The sequence below is a fragment of the Candoia aspera genome, chromosome 17 (genome assembly GCF_035149785.1).
Source record: "Candoia aspera isolate rCanAsp1 chromosome 17, rCanAsp1.hap2, whole genome shotgun sequence".
NCBI classification, from domain to species: Eukaryota; Metazoa; Chordata; class Lepidosauria; order Squamata; family Boidae; genus Candoia; species Candoia aspera.
Window position 1 is genome coordinate 7,675,246 of NC_086169.1, and position 26,057 is coordinate 7,701,302.

Consider the following 26,057-nt stretch of genomic DNA (forward strand, 5'->3'; position numbering starts at 1 on the left):
CCCTCCCTCCCTCCATCTCTCCCCCTCCTTCCCCTTCCTTCCTTCTTCTCTATCTCTCCTTCCTTCCTTCCTTCCTTCCTTCCTTCCTTCCCATCCATCCATCCATCCATCCATCTCTCCCCCTCCTTCCCCTTCCTTCCTTCTTCTCTATCTCTCCTTCCTTCCTTCCTTCCTTCCTTCCTTCCTTCCTTCCTTCCTTCCTTCCTTCCTTCCTTCCCATCCATCCATCCATCTCTCCCCCCCCTTCCTTCCTTCTTCTCTGTCTCTCCTTCCTTTCTTCCCTCCCTCCCTCCCTCCCTTCCAGTCTTTCTCCACAGATTGCGCAACTGTGCTACGTAATGGCATTCCAGAAATTTGCATAAATTGTGCACAAATTGGACTGCAGAAACTGGAGCTTTAGGGGGAAAAAACCCAGTCCAGCCAGATTTTTTACTTATTCTGTTCAGTGTTTTATTTCTGTAAGTATTGTCCCTGATATTTGCATAACTGCTTAGAGGTGGATACATGGGAAGTGGTATAAACAATTCTGGATGAATAAACCAACAAGGATGGTATTGGGCAGATGTATTGAAGATAGTATAAAATTGGAGATCTTGGAGGTTATGTAGTCCATCCCTCAGCTTAATGCAATATCCTTAGTCCCAAGAGATGGGATACTGAGTAATATTCACCTGAAATATGAGTTAATTAGTCAGATGGATTGTTTGGTTAACAAGAGAAAAAAAGTGAGAGGCAATCTGTACCTGCTCAGGAGCCCTTTGTTTATAAATTCACTTTATAAATAAAGTGAAACCGGGGCAAATCAGCCCATGTCCTGATGGGGAAAGGGTGCCAACAGCTCGGGTATTGTTGTTTATTCGTTTAGTCGCTTCCGACTCTTCGTGACTTCATGGACCAGCCCACGCCAGAGCTTCCTGTCGGTCGTCAACACCCCCAGCTCCCCCAGGGACGAGTCTGTCACCTCTAGAATATCATCCATCCATCTTGCCCTTGGTCGGCCCCTCTTCCTTTTGCCTTCCACTCTCCCTAGCATCAGCATCTTCTCCAGGGTGTCCTGTCTTCTCATTATGTGGCCAAAGTATTTCAGTTTTGCCTTTAATATCAAGCTCGGGTATAAGTTGGTGGAAAGGAAACCAGAAATAAATAGCCGTCTTGGGTGACACTAAGAAAGGTTCTGTGGTCACTTCATGGAATTGGGAGAATGGGGATTTATTTTCAAAATCCGTTTCAGTGCAGAAGAGACCCGTGGAGAAATTCTTGCAGGTGGAGGGCTTTGCCTTGCACTAGTGACCAGCTGCCCGAGGGTGGCTGTCCGGCCCTTCATCTTCAACAACCGGCCCAGCTGAGCTCCGCTCATAATCCAGACTCGGAGAAGTTCAAAGTATATTCTCAAGTGCTCTGTGCGTAAAGTAGAAGAACAGAAGCTTCTCCTGCAGGGGAAGGAAGACATGGGAGAAATTCCAAGGCAGAGTTCATTAATAATACAGTCGTATTTTCTGCTGATAGAGTGCTTCCAAATGCATAAATTCCTTTATCTGCATTATCAACTGCCATATTTACCACAACCCAGTAAGGTAGGCCAGAGCTGTTTCCTCATATTGCTGATGAGGCTGAAAGAGAGCAGCTGGTCCAGGTCTGCTGTGTGGCTGGCTTTGCACAACACCGGAAACTGGGGTTAACAAAAGTCAACAGTTACCTTTGCATCCCAGAAAAAACAATTCACACAATGTGTGAAGGCACCAGTTCCTGCAAGACGCTGAACCACAATCAGCCTAACCCTACTCAAAGCTACAGGCAGTCCTCGCTTAAAAACCACAATTGGGACCAGAATTTCGGTTTCTCAGCAAAGCAGTCATTAAGTGAATCTGACCTGATATGACCTTTTTGTTGTGGTCATTAAGTGAATCGCCATGGTTGTTAAGTGAGCCACATGGTCATTAAGCGAATCATGCAGTTCCCCATTGATTTTGCTTCCCGGAAGCTGGCTGGGAAGGTCGAAAATGGTGATCACATGACCACGGGATTCTATGACGGTCATAAATGCAGACTGGTTGCCAAGCACCCAAATCGTGATCATGTGTCTGCGGGGACGCAGCAATAGCCGTAAGTGTAAGGACCAGCTGCAAGTCAGTTTTTCAGCACCATCGTAAGTTGAAACTGTCACTAAATGAATGGTCATTAAGTCAGAACTACCTGTACTAAAAATTGGGTAAACCCAGGAGTGGTTTTTGGTTGGCCTTACTTTATCCAACAAGATGAAGTGAAATGGCGAGAAATGTAAGGCCCTGCACTTAGGCAGGAAGAACCAGATGCACAGGTACAAGACAGGCAGTGCCTGGCTCAACAGTGGTGCCTGTGAGAAGGATCTGGGTGTCCCGGTGGACCACTGCTTAAGAATGAGCCAGCAGTGTGCTGCAGCTGCCAAAAAAGCCAACACAATCCTGGGCTGCATCAACAGAGGGGTGGTATCAAGATCATAGGAAGGGATAGTACCGCTCTATACCGCACTGGGGAGGCCACAATTGGAATCCTGCATCCAGTTCTGGTCACCCCAATACAAAACAGATGATGAGGCCCTAGAAAGAGCGCAGAGAAGAGCAACAAGAATGATCAGGGGTCTGGAGGCTCAATCCTACGAAGAACGGCTAAGGGACTGGGTAGGTTTAGCTTAACCAAGAGAAGACGGGGGGACATGACAGCAGTCTTCCCATCCTCGAAGGGCTGCCACAGGGAGGAGGGCGCCGGCTTATTCTCCGTGGCACCTGAGGGTGGGACAAGGAGCCACGGGTGGAAGCTCCTCAGAGGGAGACCCAGCCTGGAAACAAGGAGGACCTTCCTGACAGTGAGAACTCTTGAGCAGGGGAGCAGCTGGCCTCCATCGCTGGCGGTTTTCAAGAGAAGATTGGACAACCGTTTGTCCGAGATGGCATGAGGACTCCTGCCGTGGGCAGGGGGTTGGACTAGAAGACCTCCAAGGTCCCTTCCAACCCTGTGATTCTGTGGTTCTATGATTATTCTTTGATGGGGGGGCCACGGCTCAGATTCAGTCTTCCGCCCAACAAAAGTGGCGTTCTTTCATTTTAAGTTCACACCCTGCAGGAGAAGATCTTCTGCTCATCCCGTCTGCTTTGCTGGATTATCAGTCATCCCTAACCTTAACTTTCTTTCTTTTTTCTCTCTCCTTCTTTCCTTCCCTCATTTCCTTGGTTTGCTGCATCCTTGCAGAAGAGCTGACGATGGAAGGTGAGTACCCCTTCTCTGAGGTTTCTTTGGAGGAGTTATTTTGTGGGGGGGGGGGCAGGAGGGGTTGTGATGGTGCCAAAGATTGTGGGGAGTTGTGGAGGCTCTTTTCCTGAAAATAGGGGGTGTGCGTGTGTGTGTGTCGCTTCATACTCCCCCTCCTTTGGATCCAGTCTCTGTTCTGCGGTACGTGAGGGCCGTTATGGTCTCTGGGCACAGGGAAGGGGGTCGGTCTGTGAATTATTTCCCTTTTGGTATTTGCATTGGGGAAACCTCTTTTACGGGCCGCTGTGTTTTTCTTCTGAGGGGAACTTTTGGGAGAGCAAGAAGTGGATTTGCGAGAAGATTTTCCATTGGGCAGCCTTGATTCTGCCTGTCATTTTCCATAATGTTCCCTCCGCCCTCCAGTGAAACTCCTTCCAGCTCTCCTGAACTTAAATTGGAGATATTATGGCTGAATTAAGAATAGTGAATTTAGGGTACATTGGTAACACACTGCATTGTGTTAAAGATCCTCCTATTGCTGATTACAGGTAGTCCTCACTTAATGACCATTTGTTTAGTGATGGTTCAGACCTATGACAGTGCTGGAAAAAAAAACTTACAGCAGGTGCTCACACTTACGACCGTCTCAGTGTCCCTGCAGTCATGTGATCACGATCTGGGCACTTGGCAACTGGTTCGCATTTATGACCATCGCAGCATCCTTTGGTCACGTGATTGCCATTTTTAACCCTCCTGGCTGGCTTCTGGCAAGCTAAATCAATGGGAAACCACATGATTCGCTTAACAACCATGTGGTTTGCTTAATGACCATGTGGTTCGCTTAATGACCACCTCAAAAACGGTTGATGAACACCTTGCTTAGCAACTGAAATTCTGGTCTCAATTGTGGTCATTAAGCAAGGACTACCTGTAACTTCATTTTCCCTCTGCCTCGCTGGATCTGTTCTCATCTTTCCCCCGTCTTGCCCTTCAGATTGTAAGCTCTTTGGGGCGGAGGATTTTGCCCTTGGGTCCTGCAAAGTACCATGCATGTGGCTGTCTAAAGAATTAACAGCAGCAGCAAAAGAATTAGCAGTCCTGATAATACAGTAATAATAATAATAATAATAATAGCATTCCTTTTGAATCTGCACAAATGTCCTCTGTGTGTGTGTCTGTGTGTTGGGTGGGAGCTGTGCCATTCTGTTAGAGCTGTCCTTTTTAATCTCATTACACTGAACTAACAAAGTCTAGGTACATGCCGCAGTTTTAACGGAATATAGGAACTTCAGAATTAACAATCATAATCATACAGAGCAAGAGAAGGAGAGGAGAAAAAAGGGAAAGGACCTAGAGAATTCGGTTATCAATAGAACAGCTCCAGAAAAAAAGGAAAAAAGAAAAGCGATCTGTTTGAACGTCATCTTCGTTGTCCCTCTGTGGGGTTTCCTTGTCATTTCAGTGATCTGCCAAGTTCTGCATCCCCAAAGGAAGCCTGGGTATGGGTGCAGGCAGGACAAAGCTAAATTTCATTTAAGTGTAATTAAATGTGGGATTTAATTCAACGGAGTGATATAATGACTCACTATATATTGAACAAGTTCCCTGAAGGTCCCAGCGAGCGTCACAACTCATTGACAACTTTGGCAGTGGCTCGGGGCCAGGAGGAAACCTGAGATCCGGCGGGGATCTTCCTGATCCAAACCTGCAAGCTTGTAGAAGCTCCTCCTTTATTCCTCAGAATCCCCAAATTTGCCAGAGCCACATAAAGGCCCTCGTGGGAGCAGTTGCAAACTGCAGCCAATGAGACATCCCGAGAATACAAATCCACATCCCAGCGAGATGGGAGGTGATAATTCTCTACCTGGTTAGCAGGATTGCCCTTGGTACGGGCTGACTCACCACCCAAGCTGAGTTTTGAAATTTCTTTTAATTAAAAAAATATAGGGGACGTTGGCCTGTTGTGTACAAAAGCACCTGGTTCCGCATCATCTTTATTTCCAAGAATATTTCTGGAAATAAGAAGAAGAAGAAGGACCAAGCTAAGATGGCCGATCAAGAGCATCGTGGGCAGGTGGGATAGAGCAATGGCGCCCATGGTGTACGGTTTGCCCTCTGGGGGTTTGACATGGCAGCCATTTTGCGAGCGTGTCCACAGTGCACTCTCCACATCCCAGTTGTGTCTGTCTCTCTGATGGAAATTGGGTTCCTTTCTGCCTTTGATTCCCGGAATCTGCAGATGAGAAGCAGCAGGAGCAGGTCACCACAAGGGATGGCAGGAAGCCTTGAGAAGAGTAGGAACAGATCATAATGGCTTAGAGGAAGGGATTTGCCCCTTGTTTCTTCAGACCATCTGCCAGAGTTTGCACTCCAGAAAGCAAACAGGCCAGGACAAAGTATCCGATGGGTCCAGGAGAGAAACTCAATTTCATTTACGTTGAATGCACGTTCAATTATTAAAATGCAGTTGATATGGTTACTGCCTGTGTCCTTCATTTCTTCCCTTCAGTTCCATTAAAAATTGTAATTTAGTGGCACCTTAGAGGTTGTTTTCACACACCACACTTAACTGAGTCAGGAAAAGGTATAACATTTGTGCAGCGCACTAAGCTTGGGGAGGTAATTGGGGGCTTGGTCCCACGTACGGTGCCAACCCAGAAAAATGGATGGATTCCATAACCAGTTTACACGTGTTATGTGAACATGGCCACTGAGTTGCTCTGAATCTAGAGAAGTGAATTCTAATATCCCAGTTGCAACTTTGGGATTAGGATGGATCTGGAAACGTTGAATCAACTTTCGGTACATTTTGGTTTATGGAACAGAACAAACCAGTGCTTTAAGTCAACCTTTATTAAGTCAACCATTGTGCTGAATTTTTGCGAGGGTCAGAATGGGTTAAAAATAAAAAGGCCCAAATCGTGACCATCTCAGAAACCTGAAGCATCCATCTAAAGACTTTAACGAAGCCAACCTTCCCCCCATCTTTGGGGAAGGACCTAATGTCATAGACTACTGCCCCATAAATGTTAATTAAAAAGTGGTACCTAGCAGCTGGCCCAGCTTTATTAAAAGCTCTGAAACTGTAGGCAAAGGCATCCATTGAGAAGGTTTGTTTTATTTATTTGAGACAGTCCTCTCACCCTGTTGTCAGAAGGATTTGGGAGCGGGTTTATGTCTTAGAAGTCAATAAATGTAAAACAATAAATAGCATGAGGCATTAAAATGGCCATAGGAAGCGCGGGAAAGGTGGTGCCCAAGTGGTGGCGGATCTCCGTGCAAGGAAATGCAGCAGCTCGCTGTTCATCTGTTTATTCCTGTGTTTGTCCTTTATCCTTCTGCCAACATTGATTTGTAGGAATAAATACATTCGTTAATATATGTACTGTGACGCCAGAGAAGCCACACCGCAGGGAGGAGAAATGTCTGGCAAGCCATTAATTTTTTTCACGTTGCTGAATAATGACCAGCTTTCCCCATTAAATGCTGACATCTACAGATAATGGGTGGAAAGGAGGGTGAATGGAAACGGGATGCTTACTGGTGTTTCTTTAGATGCACCAACGTACGCTGGAAATGGCTGCATTCAGAGTCTTTTTTAAAAACCTCAAACTCAGCAAGGATGTAATCCATTCTGGATTTCTTTTTTTAACTGGGGGAGTCAGACTGCGTGTCAGATACATTGGGAGGCTGATGAATTTTCCAACGTTTCCCATTCTCTCCCCCAAAGGTTCAGAATTCCCGGTAAATGTCAACACTTCCAGCATCGTGTACACAAACCAACCAGCCCGTATTCATAAAATACACGGGGCTTGCATTTATGGACATGTACTCATGCTTTTCTCCCATGTGTTCCCTGTAGTTATACATGGAGTTCAATGAACTTGATCTGCATTTTCTTATCTTTGATTTTGCTGGCTTGGGGTTCTGGAAATCCTCCCACTTCCGGAGACATCACATTGGAGAAATAAGATATGCATATATGCTGTGGAAATAATAGAACAATATCCAGCAGGTAAATCTGGGCTGCCCTTTTTGGTGCCTTGCGACCAAAATGCACAACTTTTTTTTCGTTTTCTGCACACTTTCTGCCTGTATCCCAGGCTGCCAACTGCTAGAGAAATAGGGGAAAGTTCCAGTTTTGTTATATGATCCTGTGCTGCAAAAATGCTTCTGTTCTTTGAAATAAATTACCTTCTAACCCATTCAGAGGACGATCAGATCTGGGAACCACATCAAGAGGACCATCTCTAGAGCTGAATGGGGAAGACCTGGGGAAAGATATCAATCCTGGCAAGGTTGCCACCTGGCCTTGAATTCTTACAGAAATGGGCACTGCAACATGAGTAGGATGGTGCCTCAACTTGGGCAGGTTCTCACCTGTTGTCTTGAGAATTTTTGTTGAGAAGCCTCCATACAGAATGACAAGGAGAGCCCTGAAGATGATTTTTCTTCCTTTCTCACAGGCCTTAAAGACTGGCCAAGAAGATTCAAATGGAAAAACGAAAGATTTCTTTCCCTGTTTCATCTAGAGCATTTTTGCTTTTTCTTCTTAATTCTCACCACAACAATTACACGTTTAACACACTGTGAACCCAATACATTTTCTTTCAAATGCCTTTTTAATAAAAAATCTGGATTCATGGTAGAACAATCTAAAACAACTGCAAAGTCAGACACGTACTCTGTCTTCAAGTACAATTTGCCAGCACTTTGGGGAAGGGGGAAAATTTTTTTTATTAGAATTGTTGGAGGTCCGAAATAATTGTGTTCTCAAGGGCTACAGGTAGTCCTTGACTTTCGACTGTTTGTTCAGCGACTGTTCAGGGTTACGACGGTGCTGAATGAAGGGACTTAATGACTGGTTCCAGCTGTTGCAGTGCCCCCGCGGTCACATGATCTTGCAGTCTGGGTGCTTGGCAACCCGTTCACACTTACAACCGGTTGCCAAGCTTCCTGCAATCACGTGATTGCCATTTGCAACCTTCCCTGCCAGCTTCCCCAGAAAGTCAATGTGGAAACTAGCAGGCAAGGTCACAAGTGACTGGGGTAAGTCTCGCACCGGTGCACCCTCCCCAGCCCCTCTGCGCTTGCACCATGCTGGCTACTTATGCACTGCCATGCACCCTCCCCGACCCACCCTTGCACCCCCATGCACCCTCCCGCTTCCTCCCCCACCTGGCGCAGCCCCTTACCTGCCTGCCAGCCTGGGACTTGCAACTTCCTGCTGGCTTCCCCACTGACTTGGTTTGGGAAGCTGGCAGGAAGTTGCCTTGCCTAACGACTGTGGGATTCAGTTAATGACGGCAACTGGGACTGCAGGGATTGCTGTCACTAAGCAATGTGGTCCCTCTTTAACGACCACATTGCTTAGTGACAGAAATTCCAGTCCCAGTTGCTGTCGTAAGTCGAGGACTACTTGTATTTGTAATACTGAGTATTAGATAGGAACTATCCAACCCATTCAAATCTTTGATTTGGAAAATGAATCCATTTTGAACCAATTAGGAAAATCAGTTCAATTTAAATGTTTGAAATGAAGTTGGTGAATTGGATTTGGATATCTGCATCCATTTTGAAAAAAAAAATCTAAGTGTTTGAAATAATCCAAATTCATTTGGAGGTGTCCAGGGCGGTACTTCGATCCACGCTGTGGCTTTCTGGATTTGTTTTGAAAAGTCAGCTTGATTTGGGGTTTGGCCCCCCTTGAGCTGACTCTCCAAAATGAACATTTTAACAATGCACACAAAGCTGCTTGCACCCCTCCCCAAACAGCAGTAGCTTTCCCCGACTGGGGAAGGTCCCTTTGAGCGATGTAATATAGTCTGTCTGAACACATCAGAGGGGAAGATTGGCAGGGCTTTGAGCTCCCCTGCTTCGTTACTGACCTCCGTTCGCTCCTCAGACTCACAATCGCTGTTCGTGCTGCAGGGAAGCACAAATTAGCGACAAAGTCAGTTGAAAGCCCTCTCTGTGGTGTCTTGCTCCACTCATCTTCAGGAAAAAGCTTGTTCCAGAAAAAGAGCCAGCGAGCACTAGATGTACTGGGATGGAAAGAATGAGAAACGGCCTTCTGTTGAATCAAACCCTCCCGAGGAGAGGATGGGATTCTCTGGCCCAGCCCCGCCAATCTATTGTTAGAGCCCTTATTGAATTCTCGGGCTGCAGCAGACTGTCCAATTTTGGCGGTCTGGACACTGGAATCGTTTGAAGCAGCTTGTTTTTATTTCCCATTTCCGGATGGCTCCTGCGCCTGCCAATATTACCTCCAAACAAAATTGCTTTCAGCTCCTGGACCAGCAAAGTCAACAATTAGAGGAGGCTCAACAAATATAAAATACTTAAAATATTTATCTAGGCAGGGTGGTAACAAAGAGCACAAGAAAGCAGAGTCACCATTTGCCGCCTTGGTGGGTTTCCCAATATCAGTGTTGGTGTAGTGATGAATCCTACCCTCTGGTGATTTACTAATGCTACAGTTCTGGGAAGAATTCTTTCTGGGAGGACTTAAGAGCAACCATACAGGCAGTTCTCGCTTAACGACCACAATTGGAACTGGAATTTTGGTCGCTAAGCAAAGCAGTCATAAGGTGAATCTGACCCGATTTTATGACCTTTTTCGTGGTGGTCGTTAAGCAAATCACTGAGGGCATTAAGTGAACCATGTGGTCATTAAGCGAGTCACACGATTCCCCATTGATTTTGCTTGCCAGAAGCCAGCCGGGAAGGTTGAAAATGATGATCACGTGACCATGGGGTGCTGTGATGGTCATAAATGTGAACCGGTTGTCAAGTGCTCAAATCGTGATCAGGGACCCTGCGACTGTCGTTAAGTGTCAGGACTGGCCACAAGTTGGCTTTTCCAGCACTGTCTTAAGTCCGAACCATCACTAAATGAGTGATTGTTAAACGAGGACTCCCTAGAGTGGTATCTCAGCAAGAGCTAGAGTGGCAGGCTTTTGCACTCTACAGTCCTGAGCTTTGCAAGAAGATTCCCGTTTCCGAAACAGCCCTAGTCTTCCAGAGCCCTGTGACTATAGAGTTGGCTTGGTGTAGAACCCATGCTGGCTGGGGAATTCTGGGAGTTGAAGTCCACCCATCTTCAAGTGGCCAAAGTTGAGAAACCCTGTGTAGAACCAAGAGTGGCTGATTCTGTGGCTTCTTCAGTGGGAGGACTCTAGTGGCAGAAGACATTTCCTGCATGTTCGTAGTCCTAGAAGGTCCTGTGACCATAGAGCCCTCGCAGTGCAGAGGCTAGAAAGCCCACCAGCCCTAGAGGGAAACAGGCTGAATCCGTCCATTGTTCATGTCCTGATGGGAACTTTGCCCTCAAGTGTGGAAGCACCTCTAAGCCAGGGAGGTGAAAAAAAGAAAGGGGATTTGGGAGAGAGCAGTGGACAAAGAGGGCCGTTTTCCCGTAGCGTACAGTTAACCTGCGGAACTCACCGCCACAACGTACCGTGATTAGCAAACATTTGGACAGCTTGAAAAAGGGATTCAAGAAATTCATGAAAGTGAAGACAACCAATGACCGTTAGTCACAGTGGCAACGTTTTACCTCCAGGGCTGCTGAGAAGGGTGAACGAGAAGGCACCGTTGCTCTTTCTGTGCCTGTGAGCTTCCCAGAGGCATCTGTTTGGCCCCTCGGGTGCCGTGTAGATCCTCTGTTCCTCTGGCTTGCTGTTACGAGAGGAGACCATCGGTGCTGGATCCTGGCATTCATCTCCAAGAAAAATGACTCTCTGCTGCCTGGAGCAGAGGACCGGAGATTAAATTTGCCAGTGGCAGCGTCTGGCATTCCATCACCTGGTGCTTATCTCCCCGACACCTTTTCCTTCGTTGTCTTGCTGATGGCATCTTGACTTCTCTCACCAAGAAGTCAGCCAGCTCCCTTGTCCGTGCAGATAAAGCCTGTTTTAACCGGAGCTGGGACCCGGCCCCCCGAAGCGGGGTTGTTGGCGTGCTGTGGATTCCCTCTCCCTCCAACTTCTGTTCGGTTTGTGCGTTCTGCCTCAATGAAGGGTTGAGCTTCAGCAGCTCAATTTGCCCCAACGTGCAGCTGCTTCCTGCCTGAACGCAAGGCCCTCTGCGCGCAGCTGAGGTAGCTGGGATGGTGGTATAGCGTGAGAGATTGCTGTGAGTGCTCAGCAGCATTCCCATGCACATTTTATGGTTCTTTATTGATTGAGTTATTGGTGCCCATCACTGCGTCTGACAGCAGCAAATTCCCTAGCTTTGGAGCAGGGCCACGTGCAGAAGGCACATCGTTCATCATCGATGCTCACCTTGGAACCCTGAATAGCTTGGCCACAGGAATGTGAACCCAGCTGTACCAACAGGCCTGCTCTTTAGGGTTTATCTCCTCTGGTGCGTTGTTTGGGACTTTTATGGCTATGCTCGGAGATCCTTGTTTAGAAACAGTGGCAGAGTTCTGAACATTTGAAAATCACCCTGTGCTAAACTCTCAAACCTGACAGAGGCTGTGTTCACAGAACATGGCAGTGCTCAAAGACATAAACCATCTTGCAGCTTAACTCTTTGGCCCAGTTTGCTTGGTTCCCACAGAGCATTGAGACACCAAGGACCAAATCCCATTTTAGCCTAGCCGAGTATGTTCCATGAGCCGATCAACCCACTGGAAGTAACCAGAAGCAGTCCGGGTCCCGCTTTTGAAGGATAAGGACTGCTGCCATTGCTGTGTTCAGCTGGGATAGCCAAAAAAACAGGGGTCTAGTAGTACCTTTTCAGTCTAACAGATGTTCTTCAAGGCTTAAGCTTTCATGAACCTCACAACATCTTATGCCTTTTAATAGTTTGTTAGCCTAAAAAGGTGATACAGGCAGTCCTCGCTTAATGACCACAATTGGGACCAGAATTTTGATTGCTAAGTGAAGCATCATTAAGTGAATCTGATTAGATTTTATGACCTTTTTTTTGGTGGTCGTTAAGCAGATCACCACGGGTGTTAAGTAAACCACGTGGGTGTTAAGTGAGTCACATAGTCCCCCATTGATTTTGCTTGCCAGAAGCTGGCCAGGAAGGTTGAAAATGGCGATCACATGATCACGGGACGTTGTGACGGTTGTAAATGCGAACTGGTTGCCACGCGCCCAAATCGTGATCATGTGACTGCAGGGAAGCGGCACCGGTCGTAAGTGTGAGGACTGGTCGTAAGTCGTTTTCTCCAGCTCTCTTAAATCCAAACCATCACTAAATGAATGACTGTTAAGCGAGGACTACCTGTACTAGCCTCCTGACTTTTGTCCTTGCAATTGGGAGCTCCACTCAGCTTCTTCCAAACCTCTTTCTGAACTTAATATCGGATCAGCCCTTTTCCACAGGCTTTTGCTTGTTTGTTGATTTCATGCACCAGTTAGACATGCTCTGTGTTTGAGGGCACGCATGAGATCGCTAGGGAGTGTTCTCAGTTGCTTGCACTGCCAGCTGCGTGTCTGCATGTGTGCGCATGCAGATTTCTTTGTGGCCTTCTGCCTTCTAGTACCCTACGTAGCGAGCGGGGAAGGGAACAACGGGTTGCGTCTGCTCCAGAGAGATAAGGTTTGGTACCTTGCGCTGAGGCTGACTTCTCTTGATGTCGTGACTTCCTGGGATGCACACAAAGACGAAAGTAGATAGGGAGGTGGGATAGGTGGGTGTGCTCATGTACATGGAAGGGAATGTGGGGGGCTGTCCAGCTGCTCAGCCCCACTTGGCTTCCACCCCCTTAACTAAATAGGTTTGGGTGGGCAGCTGGCAAATGGAGGCAAATTTCTGTTGTCTGCTGCATGTGGTCGAGGAACGGAGGCTGGCACACTCATCCGCTGCATTCTTTCCATGGGCCATGCACACTTGGCAAAAGGGGAGGCATTAGCCGAGTGTGCCATGCACACTCAGCAAATGGCAATGCAGCAGCCAAGGGCCAAATGTTCCTTCTGGGACTTGGTGCATTAAGACCCCCGCCCTGAATGGGTGAAGTTAGGAAAGGGCGGTCAAGTCAGAAGAGATAAGGAATGCTTTGGACTTGCGTCTTGGACCCCGTGGTGAGCTGCAGCCTTTTTTCATTGGAGGGTTGGTACTTTTGGGTTGCGTTTTGTGGCAGCCGCTGTTTGCTCCGAATTGAAACACAACCAGTGCATTCAGTGATGTCCTGCAAGGGAGTCTGCGGGATCCCAAAACATGCATCAGCTGTCAAGTCACCTTCAGTGTGATATAACATAGTTACATTAGTGCTGTCTCCATCCAGCCAAATTCTGCACAGCCTGAAGCAGCAGAGGGGCTCCTCCATCAGGCTAAATCATGGTTTGCTTAATGTTGGTTTAATGCATGTGTTTATTTGGTTCATATTCCGCCTTTTGTCCAGATTGCTCCCTCCTGCATAACCATCTTGTGGGGTAGGCTGAGAAAGAATGACTGGCCCAAAGTTGCCTGCTGAGGTTCTACACCACCTCGTAATGAGGTTGGGGGGAGCCTTGTACAAACTCAGCCTATTTCATTTATCATCCATGTATTGTGAGTGTCTAGAAAACAGGTTAATTAGAGAACCATGGGTCCAAATTAGCATTTATAGGAATGATAGAGTTAGGTGGCTGCTAATTCCAAAGCGAGAGCCAGTTTGGTGTCGTGGTTAAGGCACCAGGCTAGAAACTGGGAGACTGTGAGTTTGAGTTCCTCCTCAGGCACAAAAAAGCTAGCTGGGTGACCCTGGGCCAGCCACTCTCTCAGCCCTAGGAAGGAGGCAATGGCAAACCCCTTCTGAAAAACCTTGCCAAGAAAACTGCAGGGACTTGTCCAGGCAGTCTCTGAGAATCGGACACGATTGAACAGATTAAAAAAAAAATCCCAAAGTACCTTAAATATCCAGGGTGTGATTTCCTCCCTATGGTAAACCAATGGATTCTCTCTCCCCACCCATCCCCTTTCCCCATTAGTATTTATGATTGTCTTAGTTTGCTAATCCACATTAGTCATTCCGGTTTGGGAATCAGGTTTTTTTTTCATCCTCTGGGCTAATTAATCAGCAGTAAATGGCTTTGCTGTTGAAGTATGGGTGATCAATCCACTCCTTTGCCATATGCATATGCAAATGATCTCCTGCCTATTAGTGTGCCACAGCCCAATAAGCATGCAAATAAAGTCCTTTGCTGCACAGCCGGCCAACGGGTCAGTGATGTGCAGATAGCAGTGGACCACTGCCATTGGAAAGCATGCTGCAGATCGCCCCTAGGATTTGATCTACGTGTGTCCGGTGCCAGCTGGGTTATTAATCACCTGGCTAACAGCTACAGCTGATGAAGAGCCTAGCCATTCAAATTCAGATAGGCAGGGGCGTCTTATCGTTGCCACCCTGCGCCCAACAAGCTGGCACATGATTTGTCTCTGCAGTGCCAGCAGATCTGAATGGATTGGGAAACGGAAAGTTTACCAGGATAGTTCTAATGTCATTCATGCCGGCAAAATTTTGGCTACCTATTAAAACCAACCAAAACCCTTCTCTTCTTTAGTAAGTTTCTCCAACTCAGAAAAAAATCAAGCTGGGAAGAAATGGCCTTTCTGAATTCTTCCCCCAAGGGGTGGGTGGATGATTTCCATGCATTTCTCTAGGGAAAGGAGAAATCTTTCTCTAACCTTTTATCAGAGATAGGCCCTCCGCCCCTGGTGGAGACAGGAGCGCCGCTTTTGAAAAAGCCCCCTGATGCCTCTCCTGGAATTGCATTGAAGAAAGGGAAGCTGGGGAGGCTGCCAGCTGCTGGAGAAAGGACTGTGCAAAGAAAGATACATTCACACATACCCCTTCCTTACACTGTCGCTAAATAAGCACAAAACATCATGCACCGCTGTGGGAAATTTCTCTGAAATTCTCTTCTCCTTTGCAAGGAATTTTGGAAGTACAATTCTCCTTCATCAAATTGAATGAGATCTGATGGGGTGGGAGGAGTGGAGTGTAATTTCTGTGGAATAATGTTCTTTGCTGTGGCAACTTTCAGGCACAGAGATGTGCAATCTTCACTGCATGTTTCATGCACTGATTTAGGGTCTGGAGCATATGTGCAGCCCAGGCATATAAAGATGAAGAGGTAACAAGGCCTCTCACTCCCTTTATGTGCACAAAGGCGTGAACCTTTTATGATTGCAAAACAGCAGGTAGACACACAGACAAGTACCTTGTTCCCAATTAGGCTGTAGCTTTATTTACCTTAATGTTATCAGCACGGACAGAGGGTGGCTTTCCAGTTTTGAATAAGGCTCTTTTCCAGCCTGCGTGGAGAAATTGGAGGCTGACTGTGTGACCTTTTGCATGCAAGTATGTTTTTGGTCAAACAGTTGTTTGCCTTCAATAAGATTTGTTTCCAGATTTTGAATAAAGAGCTGGCTTAAAAAGAAGTGCCATGAGATGTATTGCACCAGTCTGTGTGACTTAAACTGACCAAGAACAATGGTGCAAAGTTGCAAGTGGGAGAACCCAAAGATTGAACGGACCAACATTTAATGTAAATATGGCCTTTCCTAGCATTTTCTTGAACTGCCTTTCCAAATCAAGTTGGGTAAGAAGAGGGAGGGAGAGTATAAATCCTGAAAAGGTGACATGTCTGTCTGTCCCATCATGGCTGGCAGGGGAATTCTGGAAATTGAAGTCCACACATCTTAAAGTTGCCAAGGTCGAGAAACACTGCTTTAGATGATGGGAGGTTGAAAGGAAAGGCGGGGGGACTGCCTCAGGATGCTGTCTCTTCCTAGAAACCCCCTCACACCCATTTCCCAGTGTGAAAATAGCAATTGTAAAAGTGCCACAGCTCAGGATTGTTAGTCAGTGCCTTCTCAGGTAGTAAGTACACACAGGAGAGTTTGAGAGGCTACAGATATCAGAGGCATATCCTGTATGCAAAGTTAGGTTTGCATATTATGCTTAACCTGATTATGGAATCGACCGATGTTCTGGACTCACACATGGTGCTGAATCATAAATGAACCCAAAACACTGAGTTTGCATAATGCATAAGGGGGGGGGGAAGCTTGCAACTATCTGAGTTCAGCTTGTGTGTGAAGGCAGTGTCCAGGTTTTTAACTGATCTGGTTGAGTATGTTGTGTGGATCCAGGATCTGGAAAACAAACGCTCAACGTGGGTTGTAGAGGCTACAGCAACATACGAAATAGCATTGACCTGGTCATCCATCCTGGGCAAGAGAGGTCTTTAATCTGGACCTGTCAACCTCGCCTTGGCCAGATTCACACCACATGCTTCACAAAATGTAATTAACAGGAGCTACCTGGATAAACAAACCATATTGTGGCAAGCTCAGCCCTCGTACCCTCTGGGTAATTGCCCAAGTCTGCAGCAAGTGCCACACTTGTGCCAAGGGAGAGCAGGTTCAGGCCACCTGTGAGAAAGATGGAGAGAACTGGGTTGAAATACACTGGTGGGTGGGTGGGCGTGTAAGGCAGCAGTTGTGGTAGGAGTGGAGCAGATGCAGATGCAAAGGAGAGTTGGAGCCGTGGGGACCAAGGGGTGGAAGGCAGGAGTAATGTGGAGATACAAGCTGTGTGGCAGGGGCGCTCTCCTGTTTGCGCGCTGGTCCTGGCCTTGCTGAGGCTGAGTTTGCCTCTTTCTGTGCAGCACAACACTAGGCCTCCTTGCCTGCGCTTTTCCCCCAGGCGTGGCATCCTTCCCCGCTTCTCCACTTGGCAAACGAGGGGTGGGGTTCCCCAACTTCATAGCCTCTCCTTCGGAATGCCTTTTGTTCCGCTTCACTCTGGAGGAACCAGGCGGGGTGTGCCCTTTGTGCATTGCTGAAATGGATGTGCAGGGAGGAAAGATGGAAGGGAGCTGAGGGCAGGATTAACAGCTGGGTGGGAGAGGGAAGGAGGGAAAGAGAGAGAGAGAGAGAGAGGGGAAAAACAGGTTGAAGGAAAAGCAGGGGGGGTCTTACAGTTGAGGTCTGAGAGCAGCCCCCGTTGAATTTTGAATTTGGGCCAGTTGCAAGATTCCTCCCCCCCTACCCAGAGGCAATTCTGCTCTGGTTAATGGGGTCTATTTGGGGAGGGGGCTCTGCAGTAGTCAGAAAAATATGGCTGCCTCCGTCATGCCTGAGGGATCATTGGAGTGGTCTCCATGGCAACGGGAGGAGAGAGGAGCATCCTAATGTGGTCGGCTTTCCGCGCTTTCCTTTCTCCGTGTGGCACAGGAGCAGTGGGGAGGAGGCCGGGACCAAGCCCTCAAACCCGGCGGCCAGCCATCGACAGGACTGGCCACTCCCAGCCTGCTTTGAGCCGGGGCCACACTGGGCTGGCACCCTTGGGTGCCGATCTGGAGCCCTCCCCTCGAGACAGGATTAAGCTTGGGTTTAATTTCTTGCGTGGCTTAGCCTCTTGAGCCAACCCAGCCCGTGTGACTAGGTTATGGTTTAGCGTCCGATGTGGACCCAGGAGATGGTCGTTCAGCCACCAGTTTAAGCAGACTGTGTGAATGCAGCCACCCAAATGCGTTACACGTAACCCCTTCAGAAGTTCTTTAAAAAAGAGAGCAAGATTGATGTGGCGTTCCCTTGTCCTCACATGCTGAGTGCAGTAGGCCAGGCCACAAAGCTGGAATAAGCTTTCTGTGAAAGCAGCTATGGTCGTTTGTTTGGCCAGGTTAAGGGATGGCGAGAACCCAAGCAGGGGGCTTGATCAGGAGAGGTCCACCCATGCTCCCTGGGCATGTTCTCCTGTCCCCCAAGATAGCAGCTTCTCCTGTGAAAAAAAGAGGGAGAGTTTAAATATTTCAAATCAAGTTCAACTACCTATAGTTTTCTTCACAACAATATGGGAATTTGCCTTTGCCATTTTCTGGGATTTTTTTTAAACTTCCCAGACTACTCTATCGCCCTGGGATCTTCAGGTGGTCTCCCATCCATGTATGCTAACAAAATTTGAGTCTGGTTAGATTTTCAAAGTTAGCCAAGGACACCTGGGGGCTGCTACCTCCTTTGGCCAAAAAGCCACCTCTCTCTCAGTGACTGCATGTTTTCTTGGCAAGGTAGAAGTGTTTTCTTCTAGGGTTTTTTTTTTTTGGCTTCCTAGTCTAGCCTACAGCTTTGACATTTCCTAGTGGTCTCCCATCCAGGAACCTAACCAGGTCTGGCCCTGCTTTATTTTGGGAGGCCAACTGGGTGTGTATGTGCGTGTGCACATGAGTAAACAAGCCAAAGGGTTAAAAAATCCTGCCCCCTGATTTCATTATTCCTTGTTGGCCCCTTGAAAAAAGGAGGGGGAGGGAAAGTGACCCCCATCTACCAAATAGCTGCTCTCTCTAGCACACATCACGCCACTACTTTCTGGTGCGTCATTTTATTTGGGGTGAATCAATGCTGCCTCGTACCCCTTCCTTTAGTGTCACCCCACACTCCATGCGTTGGTATTGCCTGAGAGCAGGACATGTTCAGTCTTTTGCGTGGCTAATGCCAACCTCGGGGGAAATGGGGGGCTCTGTGCCTGCTGCGCGTCAAAGTGCATAACTGCCATTACCCTATCTTTGGTTTGCACAAACTGTTGCACTTATAAGCACACACACTAAGCCACCAAAAAAGGACCCAGGTTGAAACTAGCCGAACTTAGCATGTTGTATGAATGCAGCAACCAAGATTGCAATTGACCTGGTTAAGCGTGTTGTGCAAAGGCAGCCTGATGGTAGCATTGTTCCTTCACCTGCAGAATCAAGGGGAGAATTGTTCTCTTTCAGTGAAGCCACTACAATAGTTCTCAAATCTCCATTGTGCCCGTAAATGGGGGAGGGGAGATTCAAAATTTCTCCCTTTTTAAATAACTTGATTGCCTGTGGTTGGGGACTGTGGTCTTCCTGCCACAGTCAGCTTTGTTATCTCTTTTTTGTGCAGACTGCAGCTGTAACTACAGGTAATCCTCGCTTAACAACCATTTGTTTAGTGATGGTTCAGACTTAATGATGGCACTGGAAAAAACCCACTTACGACCGGTCCTCACACTTACGGCCATCACTGCATCCCCCACAGTCACATGATCATGATTTGGGTGCTTGGCAACTGGTTTGCATTTATGACTGTCACAGTATCCCATGGTCACGTGATTGGCATTTTTGACCTTTCTGGCCAGCTTCTGGCAAGCAGAATCAATGGGGGGCTGTGTGATTTGTTTAACGACCATGTGGTTCACTTAATGACTGCTGCAAAAAAGGTCTTAAAATCAGGTCAGATGCTCTTAATGACTGCTTCACTTAGCAACCAAAATTCTGGTCCCAATTGTGGTCATTAAGCAAGGACTACCGTATGATATGCAGGTAGCTAATCAGTGAAACTTTTTGTGGGCTAGTAACTTCCGTGGATGTGCTTATAGGGCTAGAAGCAAACAGCAGCCTTTGAATTATCCCATTGATATGTGGTGTACATGCATGCGTTTTAAGCATTCAGCTCAGCCCTTAGGAATTGGAGTTACCCATTTGCCACTCGGGTAGCAGCTACATGATGAATGGATCCATACAAGACATTAATTGCAGAATTTACCTATTCAGCTTTGGGAATCACAGATGGACCCAAAGGATGGAGTTGAACAATATGCAGAAGGAGAGAAAAAAAATCAAACCAGGTTAAAATGCACCAAGCCGAATATCTTGTGGCAGCTGCAGGCCAGCTTTCACTGACCTCCTGAGATGTATTGTGTGAATACGGCCACAGGGATGAATCCTATGGACCTGACTGAAGGAAGGAACAAGACCCTCTTCCTTGGTGCAGGACAGGGTTTCAGAACATTTTGGGACAAAATACAAAGGAAGTACAAATCAAACATTGCACTAAGTCAGTGTTTCTCAACCTTGGCAACTTTAAGGTGGGTGGACTTCAACTCCCAGAATTCCCCAGCCATCCTTCTGGGAGTTGAAGTCCACCCACCTTAAAGTTGCCAAGGTTGAGAAACACTGGCCTAAGTTGTGGAAACCAAGCAATGAATACAGATTAATACAAGCCACCTTTTGTCTGAAGATGGGAGGCAGAGATTCAGACGTCCACGGGTTCTCCATCATTCTTGTCCGCCCTTACTTGTCGTCTTTCAACTGCTATTAGACACTGTCGGTTGCTATGGGCTAATAGGAGAGAGAAAGGGTTGTTCTCTCAAGACTTTTTCTCCTTGAATGTGTCTTCAGACAAGAAAAAAAGTGTTGGTCCACAGCGAACTTTCACTTAAAAGCTTTAGAATGAGCTCCAAGTGCCAGCCTTAAAAGGTACTGTAGGAGGAGAGCCGTGTTAGGCTCTGGCAGTCAGAAAGAAGAACTTGTTATGAAATTAAACTTGGCAGTCCTTCCATCGAAGAGACCACCTGATTCCAGAGGCGACAGCCCTTCACTGGAACTCCTCAGCGGGAGCAACGGAAGCGAGCCAGACGTTGAACTGGGGGCATGGATTCTGTAACCCACTTAGCTATCTCTAGACTTCCTTGTTTTTTTCCAGGGCCCTTCTTGGGAGGTAGGCCAAACCTGCTATGTTTTGCTCTCCAGCCTGACTTATTCTGGGTCTTGAAATTCTGCTGGTGCTGTTGCAGAATGTGGAGCTGTTCAGGAGCGGAGGAAACAACCCCAGGACTATTTGATGCTAATCAGGCAGTTTAGATGCACAGGCTTCCCTGGAAAGGCAGATTCTGAAATGTTCACACAGCAGTGCCCTGCCCTTTTCTTCAGCTGTGTTTATTGGGATTAATTTATGAATGTCCACACTTGCCTTTTAAAAAGTGTTCTCACTAGAACACATCTGCACACGCACACAAACATGCACACGTTGCATTCACAAACGTTTAACCTGGTTTCTGAATTAACCAAATGTTTGGGTTCACATAATCCATTGAACCTTTTTTTTTTTTAATCCGTTCCATCGTGTCCAATTCTTGGAGACTGCCTGGACGAGCCCCTGCGGTTTTCTTGGCAGGTTTTTCAGAAGGGGTCTGCCATTGCCTCCTTCCTAGGGCTGAGAGAGTGGCTGGCCCAGGGTCACCCAGCTGGCTTCGTGCCTAAGGCGGGACTAGAACTCTCATACCACGCCTGATTGGCTCTTGGGCTGAGAGAGAGAGAGGGACTGGCCCAAGGTCACCCAGCTGGCTTCGTGCCTAAGGCGGGACTAGAACTCTCATACCACGCCTGATTGGCTCTTGGGCTGAGAGAGAGAGGGACTGGCTCAAGGTCACCCAGCTGGCTTCGTGCCTAAGGCGGGACTAGAACTCACAGTCTCCCGGCTTCTAGCCTGGTGCCTGAACCACGACACCAAACTGGCTTTCCACACTGAACCGTAAGATAACCCAATAGGCTGAATTCACACAGTGTATTTCGCCACCCAAAACCTCTTCCAGAACGCCAGTCGATCATAGCATCTAGTGTGAATCTATCTGCTAGGTCTTTGTTTGGCTTGGTGGAACGATTGTGTGAACCCAGCTATCGAGGAAGTTGTTATGATATATGGAATTCGAGGCTTTGGTATTAATTATTTGTGGACTCCTTAAACACAGCACGTAGCATGAATTAGTACATTGCTTGAACAGAGCGCATTAATTAATTTCAGCATTGTAGCAAGCCTTTGAGTGTTTGACTGTTTAAGGTTGTTGTACCATGCAACTGTTTGTATTCTATCGTGATCGACCAGCCGTTCAGTCAACTTTTCTGTTGTTGGTGGCTGCTCTGAGCGAGACTGACAACAGAAAAGCCGCGTAAATAAAAGCGGGCAATGCAAATAAATGGCTGAGGGGGTTGCAAGAGGCAGGGCTGATTACGTGAGTCCGGATGCCCTTCAGATTGTCCTGTTGTGTTTCCAGGGCAAATCAGGAAAAAAAAAATGTGAATTTGGTCTTTTGGGGGTGATGGAGAAACCCAGAACCACAGGCCTTAACTCGTTTATTTCTCTTTAACGTCCTCAGGCAGGACTAAAATCCCAGCCACACCCTGCGCTTCCGATATCCTGGCTGTCAAGCGGAGCAGGGTCCCCTTGAGAAAAAGCTTATTTCCCTTGCAATCCTTGGTGAGGTATTCCAATAAGCGGAAATGCTTGAATTTGGATTCCTGCACAGACGTACAGCATTGTATATTTATTTTGTATTTTAATTGTTTTAATTGAAATTGTTTTAATTGTTTTGTAGCTGTTCTTGTTGTAAGCCGCTCAGAGTCAGTTGCGGAGATGGGCGGCCATAGAAATCGAACAAATAAACAAATAAATAAATTGGGGTGGGGTGGTGACTTGATAACCTAAACAGTCCGTTCCAGTTCTGTTCCCCCCTACTCCAAATGCGGCCTGTAAATGAATCCCTGATCCAAATTAAGCTCACTGTAGAAATCATCCCTGCTGCTCTATGGGGCATATAATCCCTTAGCTCCATCCTTGGGACCGCTTTTTTTTTTTTTTTGGTCCTGAACTTCAGCCAAGCCCTCACTGTGAAAGTTGCGGGTGGCTGGGGGCGTTCAGAGCAGACCTTCTGTTTCTGACGCCTGCACGTCTCAAGTGCCGATCTAAAAGATTTTGGCGTCTGGAGCAACTGTGCGGCTGGACCACTCTCTCCTTTGTGTATCCAGAACAATTGAAATAGAAGCTGAATTTTCAGTTGTGGGAATGCAATGCTGTAGTATATTCTGTGACACCTGCAGGCGATGAAGCCACTTCCCCAAATCTGCCTCTTTCTCCTTCACAACAGGACAGCAGGTGTGCTTGGTTTCCTGACTGTTCAGGGCTATAAAGCACCTTACATTAATCCCTACCTGGCTTAGAGGGGTAGACTAGGATCAAATTGTCACATGCCTACCAGAATTCCATTGGATCTCGTTTGTTTGAAGCTGTAGAAGACTTGGACTTGAAGCTGTTGTAGAGAACGGGGCAAGATCCCTATTCTTAGAACGGCAGCTGGGATAGCACCTCTGCCTGCCTGCATTCACACACATAGCACCCTTAATTTGGGGTCCTGAATTAACCCATTCAGCAGGTTAGCTCAAGAAACTGAGTTAAAAACAGGCTGTGCTTGCCAGATACCAGCTCCCCCTCCCAATAAAATGAAGCATGTTGTGCAAATGTGAGTCTTTAACCGATCCAGGTAAGTGTGTCATGCAAACCCAGATTCCCAGTCCGCAGAAGCATGCCGGTCTGCCCCAGAAGGGTGGGGGGAGTCAGCCAGTGCTGACAAAGGTTGGGCTTCTTTTCAGCACCCATGTTTTTCTGTGCCACCCGCCTTCAAGCAGAGATTGATTCCATCTGGCTAGGAAGTTTTGGGGAGGGAGGATGGATTCAGTCCCCCCCCCTCCTTCCTCCTAGAATAGGGCAACTGGGAAAACCAGGCCCCTTTGCCACTGCTTAAGGTTTGCAACACGTTTGTGTAGTTGGAGTGTATATCTGGGAGAAGCGTTTTCAGGCCGTGCGTTAAACCATAGAATGCCGGAGTGGGATGGAGATAATTGAGGGCACCCCTATGCCTGGTGCAGGAATCTAATGTACAACCCCAGCAGAATCCATCTAGCTCTCTTCAAACATGTCCAGCAAAGGAGAGCCCACCGCCTCCCAGGAAGCCTGACCCGCTGAAATCTGCTTCCTTGTCATTTCATTTAATTGTGCTGTGGAACGTCATGGTCGGAAGGGACCTTGGAGAGCACCTGACCCAGCGCAGGGCTCTGGCGCTGCAGCATCCTCGGCAGACGCCCTCCAGCCTCTGTTTAAACCCTTTCCGTAGCAGAAAGCTGCCGCCTCGCCGGAACGTGCATCCCATTGGGGAGCAGCTCTAAGCATTGGGGACATCTTCCTAATTGGACGTCTTTATCCAACGAGGCCACGTGCCTTCCCAATGTGTTTCCTTTAGCACTATGGACTAGGGCCATGCAAAACATTTCAAATTTGAACATCCAGAATTTGAAACATTTGTTTTTATTGTTGTTGTTGTTGTTGTTGTTAGATTTTTATCCTGCCTTTTTCGATGGATATCTCAAGGCAGCAAACATACCTAATCCTCCTGCCTCCTATTTTCCCCACCACAACAACCCTGCGAGGTGGGTTGGGCTGAGAGAGAGGGACTGGCCCAAAGTCACCCAACTGGCTTTCATGCCTAAGGCAGGCCTGGCACTCACTGTTTCCTGCTTTCTAGGCCTTCACCACTACACCAATCTGGCTCTCTATTTTGAGCCCAAAATTGCCATTCCAACGGCAAAATGGGCTGCTTTGAGCATTCTTGGGAAGGTTCAGAGCTCAAAACCTCTCCAAAATTCACAGACCAGTTTCTTCCAGAAGTGTTTGACTACCAGTGCCATTATTCAGAGAGGCTGTGATGGATGGGGATGATGGACATCATGATATACACCTTCAGGGCACTATCCCAGAGAAAATTGCTACAGAAGGTGATGGCTGTGTTCATACAACCTGTTGAATGAACACAGTGGGCGAAATTCAATTAGTTTTAACCTTGGATTGCTCATTTTATTTTGTGGTTCAGTGTATCATGTGAATCCAGAAAATGGATTTCAGGTCACAACCAGGTTAAGCATGTTATGACAATGCAAAATATGTCTATACAAGCCAGTTTTGTTGCTTCCTCACATGTTAGGACTTAACCCTGGCAAATATGAAAGACCATTTTTGAACATATACAAAGTGTGATTTTCCCCTCATTGCAATTTTCCCCTTGCTCCCCAAGTCACTGCCAGCTCCCCAAACAGCTGGTTTTAGAAAGTGAAACACATCCAGGCCAACATCCCCAGCCTCTAAGGAATGGCTGAAGTGTGTGTGTGTGTGTGTGTGTGTGTGTGAGAGAGAGAGAGAATGAGAGAGAGAGAAGCCAAACGTTGAGTTTGCAATGTGGTTGGCTTTGAGCATTTGACCCATTTTAGGACTTTGAAGAGTGAAGGACAGGTGAATGTAGCTGTTTGGCTTTGTGTCTGATAGATTGATTGAAATGGTTGTGAACATTTGTGTGTGTGTGTGTGTGTGTGTAAGAGGGAGAGCGAGAGCCCCTTTCGTTTGCATGAAATGGGTGCTCTTTTGGAGACAGCTGCCAATGCGGCAATGAAAGCTGACATGGTGATAAATGGGGACCGAGGGGTGACTCTCTCGGAATAGCAATGCCGTTACAAGTTTGATGCTGCCTCCTTCTGCTGGGGGGGGGGGAGGGCGGGCAATGGGTGGTCTCCTCCTCTTCCTTGCGAGCCCGTTCTGCACACCAGCCCTTGCCAGCGCTGTAGGCACTCAGTCATGCTTCCATGGGAAGGCAGAAAACTAGTGGCTGAGAAAGCCGGTGGCCATTCTGTGTGTGTGACTGAGTCACTCTCTCTGCTCATCTTCCTCAAAATGTTGGTGACTTTTGCTGAAGGTGCCTGCCCTTTTCTCAAATGCAGGGCTGAGGTGGGGGTGAAAGAGGGTTCAGAGCGTCGTTCCAAAGATGCCTTAGAACATCTTTGGCTAATTGCAAGATAGGATTCCAACCTCACTAGGAGGAGATGGTTTTTCCCCTTTGCCACGTGGAGAAGATCAAACTGATCATTCATCCCTGCTGGATCTGCCTTGAGTGAAACTCTCATCTGTAGCCAAGAGGATAATAATCTTTGTTTCCAGGCACAGGCATAATTGCACCTTATGCTGTGCTATTCTGTGCTTTGTTTGGTTTTGACTTCACGTGCAAAGCTAATTCTTGTGGTCTGTGAACCATGATTTACTGAACAAATGGTGGGTTATTTGATAAATCATGGTGAAACAAACTGGCTTAGAGTGATGTGCAAACCCAGGTATTGTAAATCCACAGCGGTTCATTATTCTGCTCAGTGGATTGCTTTGGATTAGGTTATTTCTTCAAAGGCAAAGGAGTCTCCAAATTCACAGTCATGTTG

General features: G+C 47.3%; 1 protein-coding gene across 9 annotated transcripts in view; it reads left to right on the forward strand.

The window, feature by feature from the left end:
* The window catches only part of NRXN2 (neurexin 2), a 326,517-nt gene that overhangs the window by 45,046 nt on the left and 255,414 nt on the right, over positions 1-26,057 (forward strand). For 6 of the 9 annotated variants that reach the window (XM_063316920.1, XM_063316927.1, XM_063316922.1 and 3 more), the window contains exon 3: positions 3,226-3,243. The exons of the other annotated variants lie outside the window; for them this stretch is intronic. In XM_063316920.1, coding sequence (XP_063172990.1) covers positions 3,226-3,243 — 18 coding nt within the window. The remainder of the gene's footprint in view (positions 1-3,225; positions 3,244-26,057) is intronic. 9 annotated transcript variants of the gene reach the window in all.